This window comes from Eucyclogobius newberryi, unplaced genomic scaffold (assembly GCF_026437365.1).
Source record: "Eucyclogobius newberryi isolate DKJ021-1_F unplaced genomic scaffold, fEucNew1.0.hap1 SCAF_10, whole genome shotgun sequence".
NCBI lineage: Eukaryota > Metazoa > Chordata > Actinopteri > Gobiiformes > Gobiidae > Eucyclogobius > Eucyclogobius newberryi.
In genome coordinates this window covers 4,647,984-4,663,611 of record NW_027315724.1, presented here as the reverse complement: position 1 = coordinate 4,663,611, position 15,628 = coordinate 4,647,984, and the positions used below count along the sequence as shown (strand labels likewise).

Below are 15,628 nucleotides of genomic sequence, written 5' to 3'. Positions count from 1 at the left end.
TGGCATGATCACATGACAGGATCACATGACAGGATCACATGACAGGATCACATGACATGATCACATGACAGGATCACATAACATGATCACATGACAGGATCACATGACAGGATCACATGACAGGATCACATGATCACATGACATGATCACATGACAGGATCACATGACAGGATCACATGATCACATAAGATGATCACATGACAGGATCACATGATCACATGACATGATCACATGACAGGATCACATGACAGGATCACATGATCACATGACATGATCACATGACAGGATCACATGATCCTGCATTAGCGTCTCTGTTGCTAGGTGACGGAGGTACAGGGAGGTAGGGGTGCAGCCGGGTCACCGAGGTTCTCTCTCCCTTTCTCCCTGCTCAGGTCTGCGTTCAGCACAATCTTGCGATTTGTCAGGACAAACAACTATTTGAGACGCAAACTACGCAATCATCAACTGTGAATTACTGAGCGTCATTAGTATTTCGCAAAACACAGCAGAAAACATGTACGTGCGGGAAGGCTTTTGCTTTTCCACAAATATTGAACATTTTCAACAGCACATGTAGTACTCTGACACACATGTGTTACACACATGTAATACTCTGACACACCTGTGTTACACACATGCAGTACTCTGACACACATGTGTTACACACATGTAGTACTCTGACACACCTGTGTTACACACATGCAGTACTCTGACACACATGTGTTACACACATGCAGTACTCTGACACACATGTGTTACACACATGTAGTACTCTGACACACCTGTGTTACACACATGCAGTACTCTGACACACCTGTGTTACACACATGCAGTACTCTGACACACCTGTGTTACACACATGTAGTACTCTGACACACCTGTGTTACACACATGCAGTACTCTGACACACCTGTGTTACACACATGCAGTACTCTGACACACCTGTGTTACACACATGCAGTACTCTGACACACATGTGTTACACACATGCAGTACTCTGACACACATGTGTTACACACATGCAGTACTCTGACACACATGTGTTACACACATGCAGTACTCTGACACACCTGTGTCACACACATGTAGTACTCTGACACACATGTGTGTCAGAGTACTACATGTGTTACACACATGTAGTACTCTAACACACATGTGTTACACACAAGTACTCTGACACACATGTGTTACACACATGCAGTACTATGACACACATGTGTCACACACATGCAGTACTATGACACACATGTGTCACACACATGTAGTACTATGACACACATGTGTTACACACATGCAGTACTCTGACACACATGTGTCACACACATGTAGTACTCTGACACACATGTGTTACACACATGCAGTACTCTGACACATGTGTTACACACATTTAGTACTCTGACACACATGTGTTACACACATGTAGTACTCTGACACACATGTGTCACACACATGTAGTACTCTGACACGCAGTACTCTGACACACATGTGTTACACACATGCAGTACCTTTTCCACAAATGTTGCACATTACACTTCTTCACACAACTAAACTACATGTTGTTGTTGTTGTTGTTTTATGGCGGCTGATATTCAAGTGTTACATTGCCGCCAGACTTTATTCCTCAGACTTTTCGTAGTCCTCAGACTCTGTCGTAGTCCGTAAAAGTACTCCTTCCATTGCTTTTGGTGTTACAAAGCCCATGAGGTCATGATATGTCTTTGTGACTAGAATAGTTGTTGTTGTTTCAGAGACCAACCGGCTTTATTCCAGGGAGACTCTTCTTCATCTTCCCCGCCCCCCCCGACGCTCGGTGCCTCCACCGCACAGCTCCACTCCCCAGGCCCCACTCCACAGGCTTCAATACTTCCACTGACGTCGCTGCCCGGCAGCCGCGCGTCCACGAGACTGGGCGAGGACAGGAGACCACCCCCACCCCCATCCCGTCACCCCGACCACTCCGACCCCCCACAAGCAGACCCCCACCACTCCGACTCCCACCCAGCGCCCCCAGCCCGCCCTCCACATCTGCCCAATCAAGCTCCCCCGCTCCAAGGAATCTCCCTGCAGCTCCAGCAACGATCCCGATCCCTCCAGTTCCGAAACCCCCACACCCCTCTGGAGCCACGCTGGCCCCCCTCACCTCGCCCTGGCCGGGAGCAGCGCCGGCTCCTCTCTCCGCACCCACCCCAAACTCGCCACTTGAAACCCCCCCGACCGCATCCGCATAGGACACACCCCGAGAGACCTCCATTCCACGAACCTCAGCAGCTCCCCCGCCAAACCCGCATCCCCCGCAGGCAGAGCCATGCTCCTCCCCACAGCCACAGCACCCCAGCCCCGCTCCCAAGTCACACCTCCCACACTCGTGATCTCCCGCACATCCACCACACCCCTGCCTCCCTCCACAGACCGCCGCAACACGCCCAAAGCGCTGGCACCCAAAGCAACGCAGGGGCGGCGGAACACACGGCCCAACGTCACGGCACACGAACCCAACGAACACCCCACCAGGCAGGCACCCCCCCCAAGTGCCACCACCACCGACAAGCTGCCACATCCCACCCCAGACCGGGCCACCCCCAACCGCCCAGCGTCCACCACCGCAACTCCAGCCAAACTCTCCCCAACTTCATCCACAGACGCCGCCGCAGGGACACCAACGACAACTCCTCCGACCGTGCCTCCCTCAGCATCAGACACAAGAATGTCCTTTCCACCCAGACGCCCAGCTCCAATCGCCCTCCGCCGCTGAGCCGCGTCCCCGCACACGACCAGCAGCGAGCCATCTCTAAGGACACTCGCACTCTTGATCACTCCCACAGCTACAGTTAGGCTCTTTGACAATGCCACTGAATTCCACTCCTTAAAGGATGCACTATCCTGTGCAAGCTTTATGATCACCTTACAGTCTCTGCTCTCACCCCGGATATCAATAGCTTCAGCCTCATCCTGCTGCTCATTCCCAGAACCCTCAGACGAGCTAAGGGACTTTTTACGTTTCCGGGCACGTGCAGCCAGAAAAGGCTGCTCCTCCACGCCGTCCAGAACGTCTTCGACCACCGATCCACTCTTCTCCGCCATCTCCCGTCTCTCCAGACCGGAGACTAGCTCTTCTTCTTCTTCTTCTTCTTCTTTGGTGTTTTATGGCGGTTGTTGTTGTTGTTGTTTTATGGCGGTTGGCATCCCGAGTGTCGCATTACCGCCAGACTTTATTCCCCAGACTTTGTTGTTGTTGTTGTTGTTGTTTTATGGCGGTTGGCATCCGAGTGTTGCATTACCGCCAGACTTTATTCCTCAGACGTTTCGTAGTCCTCAGACTCTGTCGTAGTCCGTAAAAGTACTCCTCCCATTGCTTTGGCGTTACAAAGCCCATGAGGTCATGATGTTGTTGTTGTTGTTTTATGGCGGTTGGCATCCGAGTGTTGCATTACCGCCAGACTTTATTCTCCAGACTTTGTCGTAGTCCTAAAAGTTGTTCTTCCAGTGCTTTGACTTGTTGTTGTTGTTGTTGTCGTTTTATGGCGGTTGGCATCCAAGTGTTGCATTACCGCCAGACTTTATTCCTCAGACTTTGTCGTAGTCCTCAGACTCTGTCGTAGTCCGTAAAAGTACTCCTTCCATTGCTTTGGTTGTTGTTGTTGTTGTTTTATGGCGGTTGGCATCCGAGTGTTGCATTACCGCCAGACTTTATTCCTCAGACGTTTCGTAGTCCTCAGACTCTGTCGTAGTCCGTAAAAGTACTCCTCCCATTGCTTTGGCGTTACAAAGCCCATGAGGTCATGATGTGTTTTTGTGACTAGAATAGTTGTTGTGTCAGAGACCAACCGGCCTTATTCCAGGGAGACTCTTCTTCACCTTCCTCGCCCTCTTTGACGTTCGGTGCTTTGGAAGTACAAAGCCCATGAGATCATGGGACGTCTTTGTTGTTTTACAAAGCCCATGAGGTCATGGGACGTCTTTGTCGTTTTATCCTTTAGAAGTCCTTCTTCCATCACTTTGGCGTTTCTAGGCCCATGAAGTCCAAGCGCGTTAGAACATCCTCTTGCGCCTCATCCTCGGCTCAGTCTCCAACACCCTCCACCTCTATAAACGTTTACCCAGCCCTGTGCTACATAAGTAAGCAACCACAGCCTGACACAAACCCTGTGACTGGATCGCCAGAACGTTCCGCAGATTGAACTCCCGCCCATTATTCCGAAACCACAAGGCCAACCCGGCCCTTTCCCTATCATAAGCCTCACAGCAAATCAGCACATGCTCGACAGTCTCTGGCACCCGACAGTGACCACACAGACCGGTCGGATGTTTGCCTATCCTACTCAGTGACCAATTGAGTCCAGTATGGCCAATCCTCATGCGGGCGAAGGCCATTTCCTCCCACGCGTTCCTGCCCATAGACCCGCAAGGACCCACACTACCCTGTATGTGATAGAGATGCCGTCCAGTAACACAGTGGCTCCAAAATTCCTGCCAAAGGCCGACCACATGACTCTTGATAACGGGCTTGATTTCAGACTTGCCCAACTCAACCGCCACATCAATTGATGGCCGCCGAAGGGAACGTTTAGCCAGTGCATCAGCCATTTCGTTACCATCCACCCCCACATGCGCAGGGACCCAAATGAAGGAAACCCTCACATCCTTCCTGGACAGGGAGAGCATCAGACAGAAGATGCCATTCAACACATCCTGTCTGCAATCCGATTTCCCAGATTTAATGCTTTGCAATGCAGAAAGGCTGTCAGAGGCCACCACAATGCCGCAACACTGCAAAGCAGATTCCGCCCATTCCAACGCCAACCGTATCGCTATAAGTTCCGACGTGAAAACAGAAAGGCGATCTGTCAACCTCTTCTTGACCGCTAGCCCCAGGTCAGGCACAAAATAAGCGGCGCCAGTACGCCCACTCTCAGGATCCCTAGACCCGTCGGTATAAATAAACACATCACCTGAGTGCTTATCGATGAGCGCTTGAACGGCAAACTGCGGTGCCCTCCCAGCGACTCCTCTAAGCTTGCCATGCAAGCTAACATCAACAGGAGCCGGGACAAACTTCCACGGAGCTATAGCAGACAAAGCCACCGACGGGCTCACACGCAGATCACCAACCCCCGCAAGCCGCGCCTTCGCATTTCCTACCTGGCTGAAAACCATACCGCCAGCCTCACTCTGCCCCCCATCAACCCTGAGAAAGTCCCTCACCGGGTGAGAGCTCGTATGACCTTGCACATTCACCCAGTAAGCCAACAGAAGTTCTAGCCTCCGGAGCCGTAACGGCAATTCCCCCAACTCAACCTGCAGCGCCGAGACAGGGGAGGTCCTAAAAGCCCTACAGCAGATGCGCAAGGCCTGGGCTTGCTCCACATCAAGCTTCTTTAAGTTAGTCTCAGCCGCAGACATGTAGGCTATACAGCCATAATCAATAGCCGCCCTCATGACGGCCCGATAAATACCCAGGAGCGACCTTCTGCTGGCCCCCCAGTCCTGGCCGGATAGACAACGAAGCAAGTTATTCACCCTTTTGCATTTACCACTGACCTCATCAATGTGCCGACGCCAACTAAGCCTCTCGTCAAAGGTGACCCCCAAGAACCTCACCTCCCTGACCTGTTCGAGCACCTGCCCATGCAGTCGAAGGGAGACGTCCCTATGCCCATTGAAGAAACAGATCACTTGAGACTTCCGTACGGACAGTTTAAACCCCCACTTCAGGGTCCACTGCTCCACCTGCTGTATTGCCCTTTGCAGTTTTGCCTCGTAAAACCGGAGATTCCTCCCTCTCACCCATAGAGCGCCATCGTCAGCATAAAGGCTCCTCCCAACAGACCCATCCACGTCGTCAAAGATGTCCTTAATCATAACATTGAACAAGATAGGGCTACACACACTCCCCTGCGGGATCCCATTCTCCACCCCATAGACCCCAGAGTAAGCAGCGCCCACTCTGGTTTGGATACGCCGGCCAGACAGAAAGCTCCGGACCCAGTTAAACAGTTTACCCTTCACACCACACTTCCGCAGCTTAACGAGGAGCCCATCCTTCCAAACCATATCGTACGCCTTCTCCTCATCAAAGAGCACCGCAATAACCTTTTCTTTCTGAGCCCTGGCCAGCTGGATATCAGATTCCAAACACAACACGGAATCCATGGTGTTCCTGCCCCTACGGAAACCACTCTGGTGCGCGGGAAGCAAACCCTGACTCTCCAAGAAGTAATCCAACCGCTCGGTAACCATGCGCTCCATCGTTTTCCCGAGCTGCGACGTCAAGGCAATCGGCCTATAACTTGAAGGGTCAGACGCTGGCCTACCCGGCTTCAGAACCGGCACCACCGTAGACTGTTTCCACGCAGATGGAACACAACCTGAATCCCAAACACGGTTGAAAAGACCCAGGACTAGCCCAAGCGTGTCATCAGTCAAATGAGAGAGCATGTCATAGCACACCTCATCTTTACCCTTGGCTGTCTGTTTCGCCTTAGAAAGTGCTCTCCTTAGCTCAAACAAACTAAACGGAAGGTCAAGGTCATCTTGAGTCGAAGGCTGGTGCCCAATCAGCTCAGAATTCTGGGCCAAAGTACTCTCCCTGTAGTGCCTTTCCGCAGGTGAGAGATTGTCAGAGCTGTGCACCGACACAAAGGTGCTGGCCAACAGTTCAGCTTTGTCAACGTCGCTGACTGCTTCAACACCATTCAGTATTAGGACCGGGGTCCCATGACGGCGCTCAACCCCATGCATCCGCTTAATCATCCCCCAAACATCCCCGAGACGCGTTTCTCTCCCAATTTTGGAACAATACCGCCTCCAATAGGCACTCTTGGCCGTTCTCACAGTTTTCCGCACAACAGCGCGGGCCCTCTTGTAGTCAATGAGGGCACCCTCAGTGTGGGCAACACTTAGCCGGCGAAACGCCGCATTTCTCGCCCTAACAGCATGACCACATGCTTCATTCCACCACGGCACCCGCTTCCTATGTCCACTACCACCACTCTTAGGAATCGTGCCTACCGCTAACTGCGTGATGAGCGAGACAATTGCACTATTGAGATCATCCACCTGAGTCAATCCTCCTTCCTGCAGAACCCTAGAACCATCATCAGCTTTCCTCAGGAAAGCCCCCCAGTTCGCCCTTGCCAACTGCCACCTCTGGATCCTCGTCCCCCTGACCACACAGCTCCCAAAGCCAATCACGGTGCGGACTAGATAGTGATCGCTACCAAAAGAAAGATTACCAAGAACCTCCCAACTACAAACACCAGCTAACTCCTTGGACACAAGTGTAAGATCTATTGCACTTTCCGCACCGGTCCCCATATCATAGCGGGTCCCACCCCCATCATTCAGACAAACCAACTCCCTTTGATTGATAAAACCCTCTACCATCTGCCCATACCTATCGGTACCACTACCGCCCCACAAAGCGCTATGCGCATTGAAATCCCCACACCACACGGCCTTTCCCCGAACATCCTTACCGATACTATGTAAGGACTCTAACGTTAACTCACCACACGGATTATAAAGGTTAACCACAGTAACAGCTTCACCACCCAGCCAGACCCTCACCACCAGGGCCTCCGGCTCTTTACTCACACTGACAACAACGTAATTTAGGTCATCTCGGACAAACACAGCCACACCTCCGCCTCTACCCTGCTCCCTATCATTCCTAACACACACATACCCTTGTATCCCAAAACCCCACCTAGGTCGTAACCAAGTCTCCTGCACGCACATAACGTGAGGCTTGTTCAACAAGGTAGAGACAAAATGCTTAAATTCCTGGCCATTAGCACGAAGACTACGCGCATTCCATTGCAAGACAACCACCGCCATTATGAGCCCCCGGAACCTGACGGCGCATCGGGAGCCCCCCCACTCCCACTGCCAGAATGGGGCAGGGCGCCCTCCCGCAGCGCATCCTCTATCTCCGTCCACTCGGGGCCCCCAGCTCCAAAGTACTTCCCTGCAGCCTTAGCGATGATCTTAGTCTTTTCGGATCTCTTCTTGGTTTGCCCAGTACAGTTAATCACTTCCACTATAAAGAGGAAGAAATCTTTCCTCTTCACAACCAGTACATCCTCCGCACCCACAGGGCCTCTGCCCTTGGAAGCCACACTCACAGGCATCCCAGTGGGGACCTCCCCCTGGCCGCGGGCAACGCTGCCCCCTCCCCTGTCGCCTAGGACACCAGCAGCACTGGCAGCCCCCACTGCATCCACCGTCACCTGACTACCAGACACCTTCTTGACCGCATCCGCGTAGGATATGCCTTGAGAGGCTCTAACTTTTTGCACCTCAGCAGCCCTCTTGCTGAACATGCATCCCCCGTAAGCAGAGCTATGCTCTCCCCCACAGTTACAGCACTTGAGTTTTGCTCCGTCGTCACACTTCCCATACTCGTGGTCTCCTGCACATTTACCACACTTCTGCTTCCCTCTACAGACCGCTGCAATATGCCCAAAGCGCTGGCACTTGAAGCAACGCAGGGGCGGCAGAACATATGGGCGTACGCCATAGCGCATGTACCCAACGCACACCACACGAGGCAGGATCCCACCTTCAAATCTAATCATTATCGACAGGCTGTCACACCTTACCCCATCCCGGGTCATCTTCAACCGCCTAGCATCCACCACCTTAGCTCCAGTCAAATTCTCCTTTATGTCATCCACAGATGTTGTCGTAGGGACGCCTACTATAACTCCCCTGACCGTGCCTCTTACAGCATCAGACACAAGAATGTCCTTCCCCCCCAGACACTTAGCTTCAATCGCCTTCCTTTGCTGAGCCACGTCCTTGCACACGACCAGCAGCGAGCCATCCCTAAGGACACTCGCATGCTTGACCACTCCCACAGCTACAGTCAGGCTCCTTGTCAACGCCATCGGATCCCACCCCTTAAAGGACGCATTATCCTGCGCGAGCTTTATGAACACCTTACACTCTGAACTCACATCCCCGACATCTGCAACCCCCCCGCCCTGCTCCTCACTGAGAGAGCCCTCCATAGACGAGCAAGAAGACGCCCTACGCTGCACAGGATCAGTGGCTCCAGGGGAGTCCTCCCCGCTGTTCATATCGTCACCGACCAGGTCACGCTTCCTCTTCTTCTTCCCCGTCATACGGACCGAGGCGTTCCTCTATGTTGCCGTAATATCCAAACTGTTGTCGTTGTTGTTTTTTATGGCAGTTGGCATCCAAGTGCACGAGGTAGTTGTTGTTGTTTGTTGTTATGGCGGTTCCAGTGCTTTGACTTCCAGTGTTACAAGTCGTAGCCCTCCTGAGATGTTGTTGTTGTTGTTGTTGTTGTTGTTGTTGTTTTATGGCGGTTGGCATCCAATTGTTGCATTACCGCCAGACTTTATTCCTCAGACTTTGTCGTAGTCCTCAGACTCTGTCGTAGTCCGTAAAAGTACTCCTTCCATTGCTTTGGTGTTACAAAGCCCATGAGGTCATGATATGTCTTTGTGACTAGAATAGTTGTTGTTGTTTCAGACAACAACCGGCTTTATTCCAGGGAGACTCTTCTTCATCTTCCTCTCCTTCTTTGACGTTCGGTGCTTCCACCGTACAGCTTTATTCTTTAGGCTTTAGAGGATTTTGTACTCTTTATGGGATTTTGTACTCTTTATGGTGGATGTTGTAAACTGTGCTGCTCAGACTCAAAGCAGAACTGAAAGGATCAGGATCATTGCTAAAGCTGCAGGGAGATTCCTTGGAACAAAGGAGCTTGATTGGGCAGATATAGAAAACAGGCTAAAGGCGCTAAATGGGAGTCGGAGTGATGGGGGTCTGCTTTTGGGGAGTCAGAGTGATCAGAGTGACGAGATGGGGGTGGGGGTTGTCTCCTGTCCTCGTCCAGTCTCGTAGACGCACGGCTACCAAGCAGCGACATCAGTGGAAATATTAAAGCCTGTAGAATGAAGCCTAAAGAATAAAGCTGTACGGTGGAAGCACCGAACGTCAAAGAAGGAGAGGAAGATGAAGAAGAGTCTCCCTGGAATAAAGCCGGTTGTTGTCTGAAACAACAACAACTATTCTAGTCACAAAGACATATCATGACCTCATGGGCTTTGTAACACCAAAGCAATGGAAGGAGTACTTTTACGGACTACGACAGAGTCTGAGGACTACGACAAAGTCTGAGGAATAAAGTCTGGCGGTAATGCAACACTTGGATGCCAACCGCCATAAAACAACAACAACAACAACAACAACATCTATAACTAACTCGACAAAGTCTAAGGAATAAAGTCTGGCGGTAATGCAACACTCGGATGTCAACCGCCATAAAACAACAACAACAACAACAACATCTATAACTAACTAAACTACATTACACAACTTCAGCTTGGTAGTAGAAAAAGCTTCAGTTGTAGTCATCTGGACTCAGTTTGAAAAAATAGACGTTTCGACTCTCATCCAAGAGTCATTGTCAATAAAAGAATTTAGATCGAGAACTCCGATATTAATACTGTTCTGTGGTAAGACCCACCCATTGGGAGGAGCCTTCCTGAAGTAGAAATAGTTGTTTGTTTCAACAGAAACTCCCCCCTTGTATCTACCGAGCTAGCCTATTCAGAATCTTAATGGGCTATTAGTCTCCTCTTTGTCTTTGTGAGACCCTGGCTCAACCACCCTGAGTACCTGATTAGCATCTAAATGTCCTTGTTCTGGTCCTCTACCTTTCCAGGGGTTCAGTAACCCATTATAAATAACAGGAAGATTAAACCTTAGCCCTCCATTTCTGTTTAAAGAAGGTCTTTCTTTTTTAACAAAAATAGCTTCCTTGACTCCTCTTTCAAACCATCTTTTCTCCTGCTTAAAACCTTCACCTCACCGTCTTCAAACGAGTGATTAGAGGCTTCAAGATGGAGATGCACGGCGCTCTGAGGTCCTGAACTAGTATTTCTTCTGTGCTGATAAAGCCTCTTGTGTAGAGGCTGTTTCGTCTCACCTATGTAACGTTCTTTACAGCTTTCTTCACTGCATTGGATCGAATAAACTACATTGCTCTGTTTTTGAGTCGGCAACTTGTCCTTAGGGTGAACCAGTTTTTGTCTTAAAGTGTTTCCTGGTTTAAAATAAACAGTGTCTAAAAATTCTCTGCAGTTTTTCCGACAGGCCAGACACATAAGGGATAGAAACACCCTTCCTTCTCTGTTCAGTTTCCCTTTTGTCCTGCTTCTTGGTTCTCTTCACTCTGTTGAGGGCCCAAGCTGGGTAACCACAGGCTGAGAGGGCATTTTGGACATGTTTTTCCTCTTTCTTCTTGCCCTCTGAGCTGGTGGGCACACCTTGAGCTCTGTGTTGAAAGGTTCTGATCACACCCAGCTTGTGCTGTAGTGGGTGGTTGGAGCCAAAGAGCAGATACTGGTCCGTGTGTGTAGGTTTCCTATATACTTCTATTTGGAGTTTCCCGTCCTCTCCTCTGATCGTGGAACAATCAAGAAAGGCCAAGCGATTCTCCTTAGCGTCTTCTCTTGTAAACCTGATATGTGGGTCCACAGCATTGATGTGATCAGAGAAGGTTTCCAGCTCTTGTTCCTTGATTGTTACAAAAGTATCATCGACATAGCGGAGCCACAGTTTTGGGGCTATGCCTGAGAATGAGGCCAGTGCCTTCTTCTCAAAGTGCTCCATGTACAGGTTGGCCACTATGGGAGAGACGGGCGAGCCCATGGCACAGCCATGAATCTGTCTGTAAAATTGTCCCCGGAATTGAAAGTAAGTGGTGTTCAGACAGATGTCCAACAGTTTACATATGTGTTCAGGTGTCAGTTTGGTCCTTTCCTGTAGGGTGGTGTCTTCCTGCAGTCTGATCCTCACTGCTGCTACTGCATCAGAGGTCGGGATGCAGGTGAACAGGGACACAACATCATATGAAACCATGAGGTCATCTGGGTCCAGTTGGAGATGTTTCACTTTATCCACAAAGTTGTGCGTGTTTTCCACATGATGTTCCGAATTCCCCACAAGCGGAGCCAATATAGTTGTTAAATGCTTGGCCACATTGTAAGTGATAGAATCTGTGCTGCACACTATGGGTCTGAGTGGAACATCCTTTTTGTGTATTTTTGGAAGGCCATAAATGCAGGGCATGGCTTCACCAGGATACAGTCTGTAATACAGAGGCCGTTCTATCGCTTCCTCTTTTTCCAGCCTTTGTAAACAGTCTATCACTTTCTTCTTGTAGCCACTGGTCGGATCTCTTTTCAAGCGCTCGTATGTGGTCGTGTCCTCGAGGAGGGTGTGGACTTTGGCTTCGTAATCAGCTGCGTTGAGAATCACAGTGCAACGTCCCTTGTCTGCTGGGAGGATGTTGATGCTATGATCTTTTTCCAGTGCTGAAAGTGCTTTTCTCTCTTCAGATGTGATATTTGAAGGCGGTGGTTTGGCACTCTTCAGGGTCGCTGTGACACGTAGCCTCAGGTCTGCAGCCTCCGATTCAGTCATTTTGTTGTTTCTAATTGCCGTTTCAGTGGCTGTGATGTAGTCCTCTGTAGGGATGTGTTTAGAGGTGACAGAAAAGTTGAGACCTTTAGAAAGCACCTCCTTTTCTGCCTGTGTCAGAACACCATCTGATAGGGTCTTAATCCAATTGTTTTTGCTGGTCGCTAATTTGTCTGTCTCAGTCCTAATGTCTAGCTCGACCTCACCTGCATACTTTTTGTTCAAAAGAATGTTGAACTTCTTGATTTGGCATTCTTTGCTCTTCCTGTGCTGTGCTTCTTGTGCTGTCTGTGTAAAATCCAGCACTCTTTTGAAAGCTTCTTCAGGGAGTATGCTGGTTAATTTCTCCTGTAAAGTTCCTGTTCTGTCTTTCAATTTATCAATTCTGACGTTGTTTTCCTGGATCCTTTCACTGAGCATCTGCATAAGGCTCCTTCTCCAAATCTTCTCTGCTCTGTGTCCTCTGACCGGTGATTTGATCTGCAGGCTCTTCGGGATCATATTGTTCTGTCTGCATCTAAGATTGAACCTCAAGTGATTCCTGTTGTCTGCTAGTTTCCTGGCTACAGATTCGAGTTCCCGAACTAAATCCAAGGTTTTAGGCCCAAAATTCTTGGAAATATGTCGGTGTAATCCCTCATTCGTCCAGGCGTGTTCCATAGTAGAAAAAGCTTCAGTTGTAGTCATCTGGACTCGGTTTGAAAAAATAGACATTTCTTTAAACAGAAATGGAGGGAAAGGTAGAGGACCAGGACAAGGACATTTAGATGCTAATCAGGTACTCAGGGTGGTTGAGCCAGGGTCTCACAAAGACAAAGAGGATTCTAATAGCCCATTAAGATTCTGAATAGGCTCGGTAGATACAAGGGGGAGTTTCTATTGAAACCAACAACTCTTTCTACTTCAGGAAGGCTCCTCCCAATGGGCGGGTCTCACCACAGAACAGTATTAATATCGGAGTTCTCGATCTAAATTCTTTTATTGACAATGACTCTTGGATGAGAGTCGAAACGTCTATTTTTTCAAACCGAGTCCAGATGACTACAACTGAAGCTTTTTCTACTATGGAACACGCCTGGACGAATGAGGGATTACACCGACAAACTTCAGCTTGAACAAACTAGTACTGGAGCTAAAGAGACTTTAAAGATTAAAGGGCGCCGCGGGCGCGGCGCTGGGGGCGCGGCGCTGGGGGCGCGGCGCTGGGGGCGCGGCGCTGGGGGCGCGGCGCTGGGGGCGCGGTGCTGGGCCGTGTGGATCCACGCGGCAAGCTCCATTTTATTGGAGTTTATGGCGTTTATGTCCCATGTGTGACTTTCATCCATGTTCAGGGCCAAAAATGCCAGAGTATGAACATGAAGAACATGAAGAACATGAAGAACATGAAGAACATGAAGAACATGAAAAATAGGAATAATAGGAATAAGAAACCAGGGGAAATAAACTCCAGCATTCCATGGAATGAACATTCCATGGCTCCAGCCTAACAAGAATAAAGTCTTTACTACACACATGTAGTACTTTTACGCAAGAATGCAGACACTATCTACACTATCTAGTTTTACTTTTAATTTCTCTCTCTGGTCGTTTTGTGTCTGTTTTGTGTTTTATGTTTTAAACTTTTAAATCTGGAAGAAAAAAAACCCTAAACTATTGGGGTTTGGAGGTTCTGCAAAGACGAATTGGAGAAACGTTCCATAAATAGGCGTGGCAAGCTTGTTGCATCATACTCAAAAAGACTTGAGGTTGGCTATAAACCCAACCCTATATTGGTTGTAGAATTTTGAGGCAAAGAATGAGTTTAATAAAAGTTGGTGTCGCATTGACGCACTGTGAATACTTCCAGATGCACTCTGCAGGTCTGGTCACTGGTTTTGTTCTTCTTTATGCCAATGACCTCAGCAATTTCCCAATCCATGAGATGCAGTGACTTGAGCTGTTGTTCTGAGGGTAACAGCAATTTTTTTCAAAATATGAGGACATGATGAACCTCATTGGAATAAGAAAGTTCTGTTTGAATCCTTTAGTGTGAAGTTTGCATGTGTCCCTGGGTGTGGCTAGCATTCTTCTGTGTACTCCTACTTTGTGCTTATTGTCAGGTGCTTGGGGTCTAACCGCTCTTTAAAATTCCTTGTATAAATTGTGCAGTTCTTTTCACATTTTAATAGTTTTTATGTCTGTAAGGTGACTTACAGTTTGAGTGTTGACAAAGGCCAATGATAAATGAAAAATGTATCTTTCTGAAGTTCCCTTGTGTTTGTCTTTCAGGACTCTGGGAAGTTCACCTGCATCGCCTCTAATGCCGCTGGCGAGGCCACAGCCCCAGTGGAGCTGGTGGTCAACCCCTCCCCTCACTACGAGCCCAAACTGGACGCGGAGCCCGGCCCCTCGGACATGCCCACCTCCATCAAGTCCAACTGGAGCGGGGGCCAGGCGCGGGGAGAGCAGCAAAAGGTCAGCGTATCCCACCTGAGCTCCAGCTCGGCCACTGTGACCTGGCCCGACCAGAGCCACATCCCCGGGGTCAGGATGTACCAGGTCCAGTACAACAGCTCCAGAGACGACATCCTCATCTACAGGTCAGTGCTCTCAGCGGACGACATCCTCATCTACAGGTCAGTGCTCTCAGCGGACGACATCCTCATCTACAGGTCAGTGCTCTCAGCGGACGACATCCTCATCTACAGGTCAGTGCTCTCAGCGGACGACATCCTCATCTACAGGTCAGTGCTCTCAGCGGACGACATCCTCATCTACAGGTCAGTGCTCTCAGCGGACGACATCCTCATCTACAGGTCAGTGCTCTCAGCGGACGACATCCTCATCTACAGGTCAGTGCTCTCAGCGAACGACATCCTCATCTACAGGTCAGGGGTTTGATGATTGTTCATGATGCAAATTAATCATAATTAGAGAGATTGTGAGTGGATATATTGTTGTGTTTGTGCGTTAAAGGTCAGCCTGACCACATGCTTCCACAGTTTTGTGTGTTGTGTGTGTTTGTGTATATAGTGTGTATATATATATAGTGTGTATATATATAGTGTGTATATATAGACACTACCCTACTCAGAATAGGATAAATATCAGAGTTCCCGGCCTTGATTTGCAGATTGAGACTGAGCCTTGGATGAGAGTCGAAACATTGTCCAGATGAAACAACTGAATCTTT

The 15,628-nt window shown here is 49.4% G+C and overlaps 1 protein-coding gene across 1 annotated transcript in view; it reads left to right on the top strand.

The window, feature by feature from the left end:
* The window catches only part of LOC140373555 (leucine-rich repeat and fibronectin type III domain-containing protein 1-like protein), a 76,761-nt gene that overhangs the window by 39,297 nt on the left and 21,836 nt on the right, over positions 1-15,628 (top strand). The window contains exon 7 of the mRNA XM_072460110.1: positions 14,725-15,035. Coding sequence (XP_072316211.1) covers positions 14,725-15,035 — 311 coding nt within the window. The remainder of the gene's footprint in view (positions 1-14,724; positions 15,036-15,628) is intronic.